Source organism: Carlito syrichta, unplaced genomic scaffold, assembly GCF_000164805.1.
Source record: "Carlito syrichta isolate Samal-C Ts95f unplaced genomic scaffold, Tarsius_syrichta-2.0.1 Scaffold315477, whole genome shotgun sequence".
Lineage (NCBI taxonomy): Eukaryota > Metazoa > Chordata > Mammalia > Primates > Tarsiidae > Carlito > Carlito syrichta.
This window is the reverse complement of record NW_007259573.1, coordinates 495788-513844: the sequence shown is the minus strand read 5'-3', so window position 1 is coordinate 513844 and position 18057 is coordinate 495788. Positions and strand designations below refer to the sequence as shown.

At 45.5% G+C, this 18057-nt stretch overlaps 1 protein-coding gene across 1 annotated transcript in view; it reads right to left on the bottom strand.

Moving 5' to 3' along the window:
- Nucleotides 1–18057, bottom strand: part of SLC12A8 (solute carrier family 12 member 8) — a 145016-nt gene that overhangs the window by 121182 nt on the left and 5777 nt on the right. The window contains exons 5-6 of the mRNA XM_021706352.1: nucleotides 11095–11286; nucleotides 732–963 (exon numbers count right to left, since the gene is read on the bottom strand). Coding sequence (XP_021562027.1) covers nucleotides 732–963; nucleotides 11095–11286 — 424 coding nt within the window. The remainder of the gene's footprint in view (nucleotides 1–731; nucleotides 964–11094; nucleotides 11287–18057) is intronic.

Sequence of the window (18057 nt, the reverse complement as noted above, 5' to 3'; positions counted from 1 at the left end):
GGCTGAGGCGGAAGGATCGCCGGAGCCCAGCGGGTCAAGGCTGCGGTGGCCGGGAGCGACAGAGTGAGACTCCAACTCAAAAATAAATAAATAAATAAATTTGATCTTTATCCATCCAGATCTGACTTTTTTCTTTGTTTTACCTAAATTTTCTGGGGGTTTTTTGTTGCTTGTTTGTTTCTTTTTTTTGAGTTGGAGTCTCACTCTGTCACCCAGCCTGGAGTGCAGTGGCCACTCTTGGCCAGCGCAGCCTCGACCTGCTGGGCTCCAGCGATCCTTCCGCCTCAGCCTTCCAAGTAGCCGGAACTACAGGTGTGCGCTACCACACCCGGCTAATTTTTTTGATTTTTATTGTAGAGATGAGGTCTTGCCAAGCTACCCAGGCGGGCCTCGAAACCGCGGGCTCAGGCAATCCACTCACTTCAGCCTCCCAAAGCACGGGATTACAGGCTGAGCCACCGAGCCCGGCTGTTTGTTTGTTTCTTAAAAGAAATAAAAGGACACATGGAAAATGTGCTCAGTGAAAATGTCTGTGTGAAGAGGGGCTTCCAGGCCCAGGAAGCTGCACAAAGACATACCCACTCTCTTGAACCAGGAATGGCTCACACTAATGGCAGTAAAGCCTTAGAGGGTGTGGGGGGATGTTGTCTGCAAACGCACACCTATTGACACCAAAAGTAGTGCAAATCCATAAGGCTGTAAGGCCACACACTGAACTCCAAAAGGCTTACCTGGGTCTAGGTGGGTGAAAGAGCCCACCACAAAGTCCAGTGTGGACACGGCCAGCAGGAACAGCAGAAGCAGCTGAAGGCGAATTATCCATTTGACACCTGCTAGGTTAATCCCCAGCAAGGCCAGAAGCACCACAACTGAAATTCCTCGCACAGTCCAGATATTTCGGAGGCCCAGCAAATCTGAGATGGACTCAGCAAAGCCGGTGATGTACATGGCACCTGCAACACACTGACATGCAAATTCCAGGTAGGAAGAGTCAGCAAGACAGAAAAGCATCAGGAGCCCACGGGCAGAACCGCCCAGCACTGAGAACCCTGCTCACCAGTCAGGCACACTCGCTGGCACGAAGGCTCAGCAGCTGGGACCCAGCGTGGGGTTAAACTAGCCCTTCCTGCCTGTGAATCTGCCTCATGCCCCATTACTGCTTATCAACATCACCACAGAATGAATGTCAAGCCCAAGCCGAGAGCTGGCAGTCAGTGGTAACTAAGATGAAAAGACTAAAAGAGGAAGAGAATAGGACACTGGGCCAAAGAAGCCTTTGGATTTCTCTGTCCGAGTTATTCAAAAACTAAATATAGAATAAGAAGACATAGGGTCCCATCTACAGAGCCATAAAAGGGCACTGCAGCAAACCAAGTTTTTCTCCATTTCTTTGTAGGTCAGTATGATTTTTTAAGTTATCTAAAACTCAGAAATAGAAAACAAAGTGAGGGGCATATCTTTTCCAACATCATGTTCAATAAAGGCTACCCAAGGACTACTTGGGAGAATGTACTTAGTTTGACTCACTATTTGCTATTGATTAAATGTCCCAGATGTAGTGAAGCTACATGTTAACTTTTAGATTTTTTTCCAGGAGAAATACAAATAACTTCTGTCCAGTGGAAGAGATAGCCCAAAAGATTACGGTTTGTTGTCCTGTAAGACACTGACTGGTTTTGTACCTAACCCAGCAATCTTATCCTCCTCACATTTATTTATTAAATTGTCTAGCTATGAATTTATAAATTTGATCTCTCCATCTAACTTCTTTTTAACATCTTAATGACACCTCCATTAATTCAAATACAATCCTTGGCACATGTTTATTTTAGATTTTCCTGAGAGTCCTGATTTTGCCTTTTTGGAAATATTTGAAAGAGCATTTCAAATTAAATAGTTGAAAATAACACCAGCCACATTTTCCATAGTTCCTCAGCCTCAGCCCCTTTCTCTTTTCAGGTTTGTGCCTTTTCTGTCCCCAAGGCCAGCTGGTGACTGACATCACTATAGCCCTGCCCTTGTCACTCTACCAGGGAACAAATTCTATGAGGGCCTTATTCGAGTCCCTCCTTTTCCACAAAGCCTTTCCTCATCTCCCTTTTCTGAGTAAATATTATGCTTATGGCCAGGGACATATAATTAATGATCTGGTTCCATATTCTATCATAATATCATGCACATAAGCTTGTCTCTCCCATCAGCACCAGGAATACACACACCTTAAAAAACAAAAATCTGTATGCTGATGGCACCTCTTAAAATACTCTGCATTTGCTAAATATATGGCAAGCATTCAACAAATACTTTGTGACACGTGGACCGCATGAAAAGTGCTCTGGGAAGCAGGCACCATGCGGGTCTAGCCCTTCTGTGTAAAGGCCAGAAGGGTAATACGACGTCTGTATTTGAGGGAAGCTCGCGAACGAGGCCCCATTCTTCACTGAGATCAGCTCACTTTGTAACTAGGCATATAACATGTTTGTCAGTGTTACCCAAGTTGACACACTTGGTTTAAACATTTATTCCAGCCCTTCCAGGTTCCATATGGAAAAGCATTTATGTTCTTTTTTTGAGTTGGAGTCTCACTCTGTCGCCCAGACTGGAGTGCAGTGGCCGCTCCCGGCCACCGCAGCCTCGCCTGCTGGGCTCTGGTGATCCTTCCGCCTCAACCTTCCGAGTAGCTGGAATTACAGGCATGTGCTACCACGCCCGGCTGATTTTTTGATTTATTATAGAGATGAGGTTTCACTGCCCAGGCAGGTCTCTAACCCACGGGCTCAGGCAATCCACTCACCTCAGCCTCCCAAAGGCGCAGGATTACAGGCTGAGCCACCGAGACCGGCTTATGTTCATTCTTGATTGAAGGGGGAAGTCCAAGAAATGTGGGGGAAATATAATTATCTCTGATACACACACGAGAGAGCAAGAGAGAGAGAGAGAAAGACAGGGAGAGAGAGAGAGAGAGAGAGAGAGAGAGAGAGAGAACACCTATGCTACCCTGCATTTACCTTGGAACTCAAATTTCCTCTTGACTAAACACTAAGAGTATGATGGTGATAATGATGTTATTTCACCAATATTTGGCTAGGCCAACAAAACTCTGCATGGTCAGAATTATCTGAGTTATAAAACAAATGACAATCATAGCAATGGTTATCATTTACATGGGCATCACCTTCCGAAGTATCGGATGTCTCTAACATGCAGAGGATGATGTCAGAAATTGAATGTGACCATTTGCCTCTGAAGCTTCCAAGCCTTTTTTTTTCCCAGCTGCAGAACAGAATTTGCTCACACGAGGTAGGATGGTTTTTGCTCCCAGCAATTCCAGAAGTGCTCCTCTTTGGGGTTTGTATCTAAAACCACTTTTTAGCCCAAAGATACCAGAAATAGCAAAAAAGAAAAAACTCTTCAGGATGCTTATAAGGGCATAGTGATTAAGAGCATGGACTGTGAAGTCAGACGATCTAAAGTCAAATCCTGGGTGAGTTGGGACAGTGTTTTAGTCACTCTGTGAAACATGGATAACAACAGTACTTACTTCAAATGGTTACTGTATAAATTAAATGAGATAATTTATATAAAGTCCTAGAACAATATTTGGCTCATAGAGTTATAGAAATAATAGTTACTGCCTGTAATCCTAGATATCTGGGAAGTTCACTTAAGCCCAGGAGTTTGAGGTTAGCCTGGGCAACAGAGTGAGATCCTGTCTCTACCAAAAAAATGTTTTTAATTAGCCTACTATGGTGGTGCACAACGGTAGTCCCAGTTACTTGGGAGGCTGAGGTGGGAGCATCGATTGAGTCCACCAGTTTGAGGTTACAGTGAGCTATGGCTGAACCACTGCACTCCAGCTTCAGTGACAGAGGGAAACCCTATCTCTAAAAAAATTAAATACATTTAAATTACTAGAAAGTAATGAAAAGGAGAATGTTTTATTCTAAAATTCAAGAGGTACAACTAAACTTGTATTTAGAAGAGAGAAAAGTGTAATCTTAAATGTTTTTATTAGTTAAAAAAGGAAAAATAAATGGCCGGACGTGGTAGCTCACGTCTGTAATCCCAGCACTTTGGGAGGCTTGCTTGCAAGAGGACTGCTTGAGCCCAGGGATTCAAGACCAGCCTGGGCAAATTGGCGAGACCTCGTCTCTACAATAAATTAAAAAAAAAAAAAATTAACCAGGCGTGGTGGCGTGCATTTGTGGTTCCAACTACTTGGAAGGCTGAGGCAGAAGGATCATCTGAACCCAGCAAGTCGAGGCTGTGGTGGCCATGAGCATGCCACTGTACTCCAGTCTGAGCAACAGAATGAGACTCTGACTCAAAAAAAAAAGGGGGGGGAAGAAAAATAAACAATATATTAACTAAGAATTCATAAAAAGATAAATTACAAATAAATAGAGAGCAGAGAGAGTTATTTAATATAAAGAAGTATGAAATTAATGAAATGGGAGAAAAAAATAACAGAAAAAGGAAAAGTAAAAAAACAAAAGTTGGCCAGATGTGGTGTCTCAAGCCTATAATCCCAGCACTTTGGGAAGCCGAGGCGAGAGGATTGCCTGAGCCCGCAGGTTCAAGACCAGCCAGGGCAACTTGGTGAGACCTTGTCTCTACAATAAATTTTTAAAAAATTAGCCAGGTGTGGTAGCGCACACCTGTAGTTCTGACTACTTGGAAGGTTGAGGCGAAAAGATCACCTGAGCACAGCAGGTCAAGACTACAGTGCCATGAGCGTGCCACTGAACTCCAGTCTGGGTGACAGAGTGAGACTCCAACTCAAAAACAAACAAACAAACAAACGAAAGCTGATCCTTTAAAAAAAATCAATTAGCCGGGCTCAGTGGCTCAGCCTGTAATCCCACACTTTGGGAGGCTGAGGTGAGTGGATTGCCTGAGCCCACGGGTTCGAGCCCGCCTGGGCAACTTGATGAGACCTCATCTCTACAATAAATCAAAAAATTAGCCAGGCGTGGTAGTGCACGCCTGTAGTTTCAGGTACTTGGAAGGCTGAGGCAGAAGGATCGCCAGAGCCCAGCAGGTTGAGGCTGCAGTGGCTGGGAGCAGCCACTGCACTCCAGTCTGGGCGACAGAGTGAGACTCCAACACACACACACACACACACACACACACACACACACACACACACAAATTCAATTAAATAGGCAAGCCTTTAGCAACCTGAGAAAAAAGAAAAGAGAAAATGCAAAAAATGTAGACTACTAGGATTTAAAAAAGAATAAAAATATTCATACAGAGGAGAGTAAAAGACTGCATAGAGAATAGGAATATGCCATAAATTATGGTACATTCACATTATACAATATTAAATGACTACTTAAAAAGCACTGGCTTAAATAATTGACCAAGAGAAATAGCTACAACTTAATATTAAGTGACAACTATAAGCTGTGGACTAGAGTATGAAATTTGTCCCCATTTTTATCAAAACAAACAAAAATCCATAAATATGTGACAATAAGCAGAGGAAAAGGTACCCAAAGAGCATGCTGGGTGTTTCCACTGGCCACCTCAAGGGTGTGTGAGGGAACTAATTCTTTCTTTACATTATCTCCAATATGTTAACTTGGCTACAGAGAATATCATTTTGTAATTCTCAGAGAATTTCATAAAGGAAAAATAAAAGCAAACATGCGAAAAGTACTCTCATACTTAAGCAGAAACTAAATTGGGGTACATGAGAGCCCAGTCTGCCTGTGTTTAAGAAAAGCGGCCCAGGACTCAAGTCTTGGCCCATATCCAGCTCATCGATAGGTAACACAGAGCTGGTCTGAGCTTGGGCCACCGCTGGGGCCAGGTGTGGACACTGAGTGACTGCCAGGACTTCCCTGGAGCAAGCCAACTATCCCAGAGGCAGTCTACCTTCCAACCTGAACACTGCTCTTCCTTGGACAACATTCCTGGCTGTTTGTTTAATGTGTAAACATCTCCAGAGATCATTAGATTCGTAAAATATTTTTATGTACCCATGATGCTCATAATCACAGACATTTCCTTTTCCTTTTTTATTCTCTGCAGAGAAACTTCTAACTCCCTCTCACAAGAGGCAGCGGGTGTTGCCACCATTTTAAAGAGAGAAGGTGGCCTATTTTCAGGTGCAACACCTCTATTACAAAGTATTTGTTTTAGCCAAATTGCACGATCATAATCATGGGCATTTTCCCTTTTGTTTTGGGGGTACTTACCTAGAGGACCAGAGCTGTCCCTCAATACCCCTCCCCTGCTAACAAAAACTCCAGGCCTATCTCAGGTCTCTATTGCTTTGCCCCACCTCAAAAAATAAAATAAAATAAATAAATACAAATAAAAATAATGCTAATGATTGCCAGAGCAGGATTGCCTCAGTCCTCCATTGCTTTGGTTACAAGAGTCTAGCACAGGGCATGTTAGCCACCAATAAATATGTTGGGAGCCAGCCATGGAGGCCTGCCTGCTGACAAAGTCCAGGGGGCTGAAGACTCCAGGTCACAAAGCGAATGTGGGCAGCTGAGACCCTGCTTCTACTTTTGTTATTAGTGTAGCCAAAAAGTTCTGAGGATGGAAAGCAAAATTCCACTCACACCTCCACTACCCCTTGCCTTTACTTCCCTTTGTTAAGGAGGTTTGTAATTCTGGTTAGGGATTGTGACTAAGGTGACTTGAGCCTGAGAGGCCTTTTGTTTTACAAACATTGAAGCTCTTTCTCCCTGGCAGGAAATAATTAACACAGATTGTAAACACCACATGTGAAATTAGGGAAAACTAGTCAGGCCAACTTGTGGCTAAGAAACCTTGAAAATGTTGCTTTACCCCAGCTAGTTGCAAATTGCTGTGTGAAGGTCACAGGTATGACTTGTTAATCTATGTGATAATTATAGTGCTTAGAACTTGGTAGTGATTTATAATGTAATCATTATAGGAATAAGTAAGTTTTGTATGGACATTAATAAATGGTAATCATTTTTAAGTGTTAGAAGTTGATAAAATTTATAGTTTAGGATGATAATGTTTTAAGATCAAAACAGGATGAACAAAGATACATTGCCTGTCCTGTCCATTCAATTGTAACTGATTGCCTTGGAAACAGAAAACATGTAGGGTATAAAAGGAGTTGGAAAAGACAATAAATCGGCATTTGTCCTGCTTGCAGTAGAGTCAGTGTCCAAGATTTTTCTCCTGCACCGATGCCGTCCCTCTTTCAGGAAACCCTGACCTGCTGGAGCTGGACTCCAGCATAAATGCTTCTAGACGCAGTGATGCAGGCCGAAGCTAGACATTTTGGTGTCTAGGGATAGCAGCCCCAGAGAAGCCCACAGGCCCACAAAGGTAGTGGAGCAAGGACCAAGGACCGGCCAAGAGTCTGGTCCCACAGAGCAGGTCAGCCGTCAAAGCTTCAGAGAGATGAAGGGAGAAGGGTTTTGGAGGATGCAAGACAGTGGTACTCTTTTAAAATCATTAATTTAAGTGTTTATTATATCTTCTAAATTCTGATGCTCTAGAGAAGGAGTTGGCTAACTTTGGCCTGCTTGCTGACTATTTTGGTAAATAAAGTTTTATTGGGACACAGTTATGCCCATTTTCTCATGTTGTCTATGGCCATATTCACATTGCAATGGTAGAATTAAGTAGTTGTGTGACAGAGATGTATGACCCAGAAAACCTAAAACATTTCATATCTGGCCCTTTACAGAAGTTTGCTGACCCCTGCTCAGAGGCCAATCAGGCAATCTGCTCTGGCAATCATTAACACTATTTTTATTTGTATTTATTTTATTTTATTTTTTGAGGTGGGGCCTCTCTCTGTTATAGCATGATCACAGATCACAAATCACAGATCACTGCAGCCTTGACCTTCTGGGTTCAAGCAATCCTTCTACCCCAGTCTCCCGAGTAGCTGGGACTACAGACATGCACCACTACACACAGCTTTTTTTTTTAACTTTTTGGTAGAGATGAGATTTCACTAAGTTGCCCAGGCTGGTCTCGAACTCTTGGATTCAAGCATCTGCCTGTCTTAGCCTATCAAAGATTACAGGAGTGAGCCACCGTGCCTGGCTAAAATTATTTTTAATTTATATGAATTGCATGCCTGCCCTGGTATGAGGGGGTGAGGGGCTAATAAGAACTACGAATAGGGAGGCTCAAAACCCAAACCACACTTTGGAGAAGAAAGAGCTCAAATCAATAATCTAATCTGTTACCTTAAGAACCTAGAGGTCGGGCTCGGTGGCTCAGCCTGTAATCCCAGCAATTTGGGAGGCCGAGGTGAGTGGATTGCCTGAGCCCGCAGGTTCAAGACCAGCCCAGGCAACTTGGCGAGACCTCGTCTCTACACTAAATCAAAAAATTGGCCAGGTGTGGTAGCATGTGCCTGTAGTTCTAGCTACTTGGAAGGCTGAGGCAGAAGGATCGTCGGAGCCCAGCAGGTCGAGGCTACGGTGGCCGGAAGCGTGCCACTGCCCTCCAGCCTGGGCAACAGAGTGAGAGTCCAACTCAAAAAAAAAAAAAGAAACTAGAAAAAGATGAGCAAGCTAAACCCAACACAAGCAGAAAGAAGGAAATAATGAAGATTAGGGTTGAAATAAATGAAATAGAGACCAGGGAAACAACAGAGGAGAACCAACAAAACCAAAAATTGGCTCTTTGCAGACAAATCTTTATCTAAACTGATCAAGAAAAAGAAAAAAAGACTCAAATTACTAAAATCAGAAATGAAAAGGGAGACATTACTATCAACCTTACAAAAATAAAAAGGATTTTAAGGGAACCCATAAACAATTAATATGCCAATATACTAGATAACCTATATAAAGCAGACCAAATTCCAGAAAGATACAAACTATCAAAACTGACTCAAAAAGAAATAGAAAATCAGAATATGCCTATAGAAGTGAATAAATCAAAATGGTAATAAAGAAACTTCCTACAAAGGACAACCAGGACCACATGGCTTCACTGCTAAATTCTACTAAACATTTAAAGAATTAACACCAATCCTCCACAAACTCTTCCAAAAAACAGAAGAGGAGGGAACTCCTTCCAATTCACTCTACAAGGCTAATATTACCCTGATACCAAAACCAGACAAAGACATCACAAAAAAACTACAGATCAATATTCCTCATGAAAATACAAACATAAATCCTCAACAAAATGCTAACAAACTGAATTCAGCAACATATAAGAAGGATTGCCAGACGTGGAAGCTCATGCCTGTAATCCTAGCACTTCGGGAGGCAAAGACAAGAGGACTGCCTGAGTCTAGGGGTTTGAGACCAGCCTGAATAACTTGGTAAGACCTCATCTCTACAATAAGTCAAAAAATTAGCTGGGTATAGCATGTGCCTGTAGCTCCAGTTACTTGAGAGGCTGAGGCGGAATGATCACCCGAGCCCAGCAGATCAAGGCTGTGGTAGCCGTGTGCATGTCACAGCACTCCAGCCTGGGATACAGAGTGAGAATCTGACTCAAAAAAAAAAAAGGATTATACAGTAACCACACCCTGAACATCCGGCTGGCCCCGGTCAGCTTCAGACAAAGCAGAGGCATGCCAAAGTTGCTGGCCAGGAGCACTCTAATTTTCTGACCGAGGTCCACAAGGGAAGGAGGCAAAGCAGGGGAAATGCTAGTGCAATGGCTTCTCAGGCTGTGACTGTCAGCACCTATTTGTAAACATCTTTCCTTCTAAATCAGTCCACATAAGAGAGATTTTCCATAACCCAGCTCCCTCTCTCTATCCAGGGGTGTAGTCAGTCATTATGACAGAGATGTATGACCCAGAAACCTAAAACATTTCCTATCTGGCCCTTTACAGAAGTTTGCTGACCCCTGCTCAGAGGCCAATCCAGGCAGTCTGCTCTGGCAATCATTAAAATCATTTGTATTTATTTTATTTTATTTTTTGAGGTGGGGGTCTCTCTTTGTTGTAGCGTGATCACAGATCATGTGGCACCTGCTTCTAGAGGCCAGTTTTTAGTCCACCCAAGGAGTGGGAAAATGAGGACTTTGCCTACCTTGCAGCCTCTTGGCCAAAAAATAGCAAAGAAGTAAAAAAAATCTATAGGCAAATCCCCAGGGTAATAAAGTAAACTGGCCATTTATTCCTCACCCCTCAAACAACTATAGTTAAAGATCTTTCTCCAGTTAAGCAAGTGTTTTTTAAGAGTGCACTGACAATCCGTCTGTCCTTCCTGTATCTGTTCTAGACACAAACACACCCCCGTGCACATGCACGCACACACGCACCTTTGTGCTGTTAGAGAGTCAGACATATTTATGCTGAAATTCCCTGCCCCAGTTGCCTAAAAATAGTAGAAACAAACCTGATGCTTTCTCTGAGGAGATTCTCGCACTCTTACTTGACAAATTCTTTTCTCGAAACTGTTTTTTCAACCGCCCACCACCCTTTGCACTCTCATGAAAGCCCCTTTCAATCCAAGCAATGTGCACAAAGAACTGCTTCTTCGAGTCTGTACTTTGTTTCCTGCGCATTAACTTGCCATGCCTGTGTTTTAGCTAAATAAGCCTTAGGGTTTCTCCCTGCTCACTGGTTTTCTGAGTGCCCTTGTCCATCCCGATGAAGCAGTCTCCTCATGAATATTCTCCTTCTCAGACAGAGCGTGCACACAGAGGCTTTCAGCCTCCTGTAGAGGCCACCCAAGCTATCAGATGCACTTGAGAGCTCCTGCTCATTTGAGAAGTGCCTGCTTCCAGAAAAATCCTTTGGCACAGGCAAAATGCCCCCTCTTCAGCACAGAAGTGCCTCACGGTTCAGGCTGCCACAGGGACTCCAGCCACAGTTGTGCACACCCCTCCTTAGAGCAAGAGCAAGAATGATACTGGCCAGGCTCTGCCCTCTTGTTCCAACCAGGCATCCTCGAGGCAGGAGTGGCAGAGGGAAAGAAACACTGGACAAAGGGGTCAGGGTTCAGGACTGTGGTTTGGCCCTGCCACTGAGCTCTACTTCAGAGCCCCAGCCTGCTGGTCTATGGAAAGGGGCAATGGTTCCCCCCACCCTTGCCTCTCACCAGGCCAAATGAGGAAGTGGATGAGAAGACGGCAGAGAGCCGGGCAGGGGAAGAGCGTCCTGCTCACCTGTCCAAACACGTAGAGCAGCCCGATGGTGCCTCCCGTCTGCCCGCCGAGGACTGAGGAGATCATGGAGTACACGCCGCCACTGCCCATGCCACCACGCTCCCCAACGCCAATGCCAGACAGCACGGTGATGAGGGCCACCAGGACCACGAAGGACACCAGAAACACGCCCATGAGCACTCCTGTGTTACCCTGTAGCAGGACAGCAAGGAGCAAGGTTGGGGTTAGGAGAAGGGGCCCAGTCAGACGTGGCCCTACTGGGAGCACTGTCCACCTCCCCTCGTCCCCACAGCACTGGAACCAGGGGCCGGAGGGTGAGCCACAGATGGGGGCAACTGGAAAAGGAACAAGGAAGTGCCACAAGAGGTGAGGCCCAGAAGTTCTACATGAAGGGAAGTGTCCTCACTTCAAACTCTTCCATGATTTTCCCTCACCTATAGGGTGAAATCAGAGATACCTGGTGGACTCATGAGGCAACTTCTAATCTGTCACTCTGTGCTCTAGCATGCAGTGACATGTTCTCTCTCCACTGCCTCTTACCCATGCTGATTCCCCTACCTGGAATGTCCTTCCTGCTCATTCCATGTCTTCACCAGTTTAATTCCAATGGATTCTTTAAGACTCAGGGTTGGCTGGGCGCAGTAGCTCACGCCTATAATCCCAGCACTTTGGGAGGCCAAGGGGAGAGGATTGCCTGACCCCGTGGGTTCAAGACCAGCCTGGACAACTTGGTGAGACTTCATCTCTACAATAAACCAAAAAATTAGCTGGGCATGGTGGTGCGTGCCTATAGTTCCAGCTACTTGGAAGGCTGAAAGAACACCTGAGCCCAGCAGGTCGAGGCTGCAGTGGCTGGGAGCGTGCCACTGCAGTCCAGCCTGGGTGACAGAGTGAGATGTCAACTCAAAAACAAAAAAAAAAAACTCAGGGTTTAGGATTTCCTCCTTCAGGAAGCTGGCCCTGTAACTCTTCCTCTGAGCTCCTCTACTACCCAGGGCTTAGTACCTTTTACAGTACCTTCATACTGAGTCTGCTTCCAAGTCAGTTTCTACCCCTAGGCTTTGAGCACCAAGAAAGCAGGATCATGTTTTCTTTCCCTTCATATTCTCAGGGCTTAGCACAACCTCCCATGATAGCTGCTCATTAATTGCTTGTTGGGTGAATAAACACACACACATACATGCCTGGAGACATACACTCTTAGGCAGGCACGTTTCAATGTAAAAAGCAAGAGACCCAGAGAGGACACTGACACGGCACATACCACACCACAAAGGAGAGGTGATGGCACACACATCACAGTAGCAGGGCGAGGGCAGACAAGACTCATGTTACGGCTGCTAGACACAGAACCGGGAGTGGGTAGAGCCAGCTCCAGAGCTGAGTGCCCTTAACGTGAGCTGAAAAAGTGTCCTGGAAGTCGGGGGTGCTCTGCTCCTGTCCACGAGAGGACAGTCCAGGGCTCCACGGTCCAGGAAGCAGATGATGACTGCAGGCCATCAGGGCCAAGATGGCTTTTTGCTCTAGCTGGCTCTACTCCCAGGATTCCTACCAGCCTTCTCCTATTAATTTCTGTTAATTCATATAAATGCACTCGGGAATATTTGTACTCAACTCTTCTATTAACTGTGAACTTCATATGGATCAATTTTGGGTTTCCTGCCCCCAAACAGCCCTGTTCTACTATAATATCCCCACATAGTAGGCCCATGAGAAAGAAGGCCCTTTGTTTGCTGCCCCCTCGGAGGCCACTGGGGGAGGAGGCTCTGGGGACGTGCTACCCACCTGGCCCTGGACTGGCCTGCAGTAAGACCTGGCTGGTTGGAAGCACTGACCACAGGCCACAGGTAGGCAGGGACGGAGTTGCCACAGCGAGCGGCCTTGCCCTTCATTTGTGGAGACCCATGCTTTCTCTCTCTTAGGGCTTTTTTACTTTTTTTTTTTTTTTTGGCTTGCAGTAATTGTGGGTATCTTTATTAACTATATCAAACTCCTTGGAGAACAAACAGACTATAAATAAAATATAATTTATGAGAATGGCCAGGTGTGAGTAATTTCAACACTTTGGGAGACCAAGGTAGGAGGATCACTTGAGACCAGCCTGGACAACATAGCAAGTCCTCATCTCTACAAAAAAATATATTTTTTTAATTAGGTGGGTGTTGTGGTGCATGCAAGTAGTCCCAGCTACTCAGGAGGCTGAGGCAGAAGAATCTCCTGATTCCAGGAAGTTGAGGCTACGGTAAGCCATGATTGTACTACTGTACTCCGGCCTGGGTGACAGAGTGAGATCCCGACTCAAAAAAAAAAGAATTTATGAGATATTAATGGCAACAGCAGGGTGCCACAAAATAGCTATACACAGAAGTCGTCCCAATTGCCTACATAAATCTTTGACAAAGGAAGGGGTCTCTGACTCCCTGACCTAGTGTGGAGACAAGGATGGAGGAGAGGAGTCTTCCAGGAAACACTGGCATCTAGACAGGAATGTGCATCTGCAGAGAGATGAGTCTCTCAGTCCAACCTGTATGTTGGGTCCGAGCAAACCCAATGAGTTCCTCCTCAACTGGGACTACCACGACTTAATCTCTATGCACTCAGTTTCTTCTTCTGCAAAATGGAGATAATAATAATAATAATAATAATAAGACAGGCTCGGTGGCTCAGCCTGTAATCCCGTGCCTTTGGGAGGCTGAGGTGAGTGGATTGCCTGAGCCCGCGGGTTCGAGACCCGCCTGGGCAGCGAGACCTCATCTGTACAATAAATCAAAAAATGAGCCGGGCGTGGTAGTGCACGCCTGTAATTCTGGCTACTCGGAAGGCTGAGGCGGAAGGATCACCGGAGCCCAGCAGGTCAAGGCTGCGGTGGCCGGGAGTGGCCATTGCACTCTAGTCTGGGCGACAGAGTGAGACTCCGACTCAAAAAAAAAATAATAATAATAAATAATAATAATAATATTTATCTCATAAGGTTGTCAGGAAATATTAAATTGTAGGAGGATAAAATACATTAAAGCGCTTTGAATGCTACCTGCCATATATATGTTTGATGAATCTTAGCTACCATTATTATGCAGCTACTCAAATAGTCTACCTACTCAATTTTCTCTTTAAGGGCTAGACAGGAATATAAGGATATCTGTGGGCCCTCTCTGGAAAAAGATTACCAGCAGTCATGTGGAAATGTGTACAAAACCCCAGTGACTGCCAGATGGTACACAATGCTGGCAGGATGTCTCAGTGGCGTTGGCAATGAACAATCTGATGGTGAGACTGGGGAGCCAGGAGAACTGATGGGAGCCAACCCAAGTGCCCACCAGCCTGCCCCACCCCAGCCCTCTCCCTAGCCCCAGCTTCCTGGGATAGAGATGCTGTCGGGCTCCATGAAAGTGAGCATGACAGCTGAGCACGGCTGCTACTTATTTTGCTGACGTTTTGGAGTCTCACTCTGTCGCCTAGACTGGAGTGCAGTGGCTGCTCCCGGCCACCGCAGCCTCGACCTGCTGGGCTCCGGCGATCCTTCCGCCTCAGCCTTCCAAGTAGCCGGAATTACAGGCACACGATACCACGCCCGGCTGATTTTTGATTTATTGTAGAGATGAGGTCTCGCTGCCCAGGCGGGTCTCGAACCCGTGGGCTCAGTCAATCCACTCACCTCAGCCTCCCAAAGGCGTGGGATTACAGGCTGAGTCACCGAGCCCAGCTGTCTTTTTTTTTTTTTTAGAGCCAAAGTCTCACTCTGTTGCCCAGGCTAGAGTGCAGTGGCATGCTCGTACCCGCCCACCAGCGTTGATCTGCTGGGTTCAGGCAACCCTTTTGCGTCAACCTTCCAAGTAGCCGGAACTACAGGCGCACGCTACATGTCCAGCTAATTTTTTAATTTATTGTACAGACAAGATGTCACCAAGTTGCCTGGGCTGGTCTTGAATCCCTGAGCTCAGGCAATCCTCTTGCCTTGGCCGATTTTATATTTTTAATGGAATTTCAAATTGTGGTGTCCTTCCTTTGTCCGTGTTTTTCGATTGCATGTGATAACATCCTGTACCAATCCCATCTTCAAGTTTCCATGCCAGAACTGCCACTTTGCCATTGTCTAAATTATAAGCATGCTACCAAATTATTCTTTAGAATTAATATTTTCTATTTCAAAATAATTGTGCCGGCTGAGCTCAGTGGCTCAGTCTGTAATCCCAGCACTTTGGGAGGCCAGGTGAGTGGATTGCCGAGCCTGCGGGTTTGAGACCCATGCGGGCAACTTGGCGAGACCTCGTCTCTGCAATAAATCAAAAAAAATTAGCCGGGCATGGTAGTATGAGCCTGTAGTTCCGGCTACTTGGAAGGCTGAGGCGGAAGGATCACTGGAGCCCAGCAGGTCGAGGCTGCGGTGGCTGGGAGCATGCCACTGTACTCCAGTCTGGGCGATAGAGTGAGACTCCATCTCAAAAAATAATAATAATCGTGCCATGACCTCTGCTTATTGTAATTTTATGCCTTCCCCTAGAAGCTTGATCTTATTTTTGGCATTTCACATTTGTCTTTGTTTTCATGACCAAATATGATTTTTCAGGTAAAATTAATGTCAGAGCTGAAAACCATAGATCATTTTAGGGCAAAAGGATGTCTGTGTGTGGCAGACAGCCTCGGAGATGGCCCCCTGTGATCCCTCCTAGCATTTATACCCTTGAGCAATCTCCTACCTGTGAGTTTCGGCTGGACCTAGTGACTCACTTTTCTTTAAGTATGCAAATATTTTATAAGTCATTCAAAATGATCACATTCGTTGCAATTTATTTAATAATTTTTGAAGTGCAAAATTAGACATGTGCATTCTTTCACTTTAGGCTACTTGTTTAAACCACTTTTTTTTTTAAGTTGGAGTCTCACTCGGTCGCCCAGACTGGAGTGCAGTGGCTGCTCCCGGCCACCGAGTTGGAGTCTCACTCCGTCACCCAGACTGGAGTGCAGTGGCCGCTCCCGGCCACCGCAGCCTCGACCCTCTGGGCTCCGGCGATCCTTCCGCCTCAGCCTTCCAAGTAGCTGGAACTACAGGCGCGCACTACCACGCCCGGCTAGTTTTTGATTTATTGTAGAGGTGAGGTCTTGCCAAGTTGCCCAGGCGGGTCTTGAACCCGCGGGTTCAGGCAATCCACTCACCTCAGCCGCCCAAAGCGCGGGATGACAGGCTGAGCCACCGAGCCTGGCTTAAACCATATTTTAATGACCAGAATATTGCAGAAGTGACAAGTTGTCACTTCTGAGATTAGGATTCAAAAAGACTGTGGTTTCCATCTTGGGCATTTGCTCTCTCTCATACTCTCCTAGATTGCTAGCCCCGAGGGACGTTAGCTGCCATGTATTAGGTGGCCCTATGAAGAATGCACATCACAAGAACCAAAGTAAGTCAACCATTACTTGAGTGATCTTGGAAACAGATCTGCCCTGTTGAGCCTTCATATGAGATTACAGCACCGACCGACAGTTTGACTATACCTCATGAGCCAGAGGTACCCAGCTAAGTTGTACCTGGTTCCCTGAACCACAAAAACTGTAGAAAAATACATATTTGTTGCTTTAAGCTGCTAAGTATTGGGGTAATTTATTATGCAGCAATTGGTAACTATTACCACTTGTACCTTTACTTTGGGGATGGAACTGACACTTCTGGATAGGCATTTCTCAAAAAATGATTAAAGGGCTAAGAGTCAAAACAGAAAAGAGTACCCTTCTTTTCTTCCACCTTTCCATAATCATCTGTGCATGGAGCAGTGCCTGGGGACCCCAGGCTGTCACTGATCAGGGCTTCTCTGCCACAGGGGTCAGGTTGGTGGGCCTCCCTTGGACACAGGTTGGTGAGGTGCTGGGCAGTGAGGTGGCCCCCAGGAAGTGAAGGAGCAGAGGTAGGTCCCAGAAGCCTAAGAAGGCCTGCCAGGATGAGGAGTAGTGTTGGAAGCTTTGTGTTTTTATAAGTAGGATCCCTTACAAGTTTAGTGGTGGTGGTAAGAGGCCTAAATTCGTAGTATCATGCCACAGAGGTTTCTGAACCTGATCTAAGCTTTCCATGCATTAATTTAAAAAGATTTCAGACCCACCTGACTTTGGCTAAGGCTGACCCTGAACTAAGACCTGGGTCTGGAGGAGAAGGAGCATCTCAGCCTGGCTTCTTGCAGGGGCTGAGAACTCTGTACATCCCACTACAGTAGAGTTTTAACCCCCTGGAATTTGCCCATGTAATTAATGGTTCATTTTATATGTTAATTTTACTAGACTATGGTGACCAGTTGTTTAGCCAAACAGTAGTCTAGATGTTGCAGTAAAGGTATTTTTTAGATGTGATCAACATTTACAATTAGTTGACTTTAAGTAAAGAAATTTATCCTCCATAATGTGGATGGGCCTCAACCAATCAGTTGAAGGCCTTAAGGGCAAAGAAAAGTTTCCCAAAGAAGGAATTCTGTCTCCAGACTGCAACCCAGAAATTCTTCCTGAGTTTCTAGCCTTCGGACTCAAGACTGGAGCAGCAATCCTTACCTGACAACATAGACTTGAAATATATATCTCTCCCATTGGCACTGGCTCTTCTATGTTTATCTCCTGCTGGCATTGGCCTTGTTTCTCTGGAGGACTCTGACTAATACATTCTACACCTTGAATGGCCCCTCTCTTTCACGTGTCCAGTCCAGCTCACCCTTCAAGGTCTGGCTCAACTGCATCTCCTCCAGGAAGCTTTGTGAATAACCATAGCCTGTTCTACCCTGAGGGACTTAATGCTGCTTTGAGATCTCTCCTAATGTGAAATCTACCCACCACGGCTATTCGCTCAGCGAGGGGAGCAGAGGTCTTGTTTCCTGTGATCTCACTGGCACTTAGTGCCAGATACATAGCAGGTGCTCATCAGTGTTTAATTCTTTTTTTTTTTTTTTTTTGAGTTGGAGTCTCACTCTGTCGCCCAGACGGGAGTGCAGG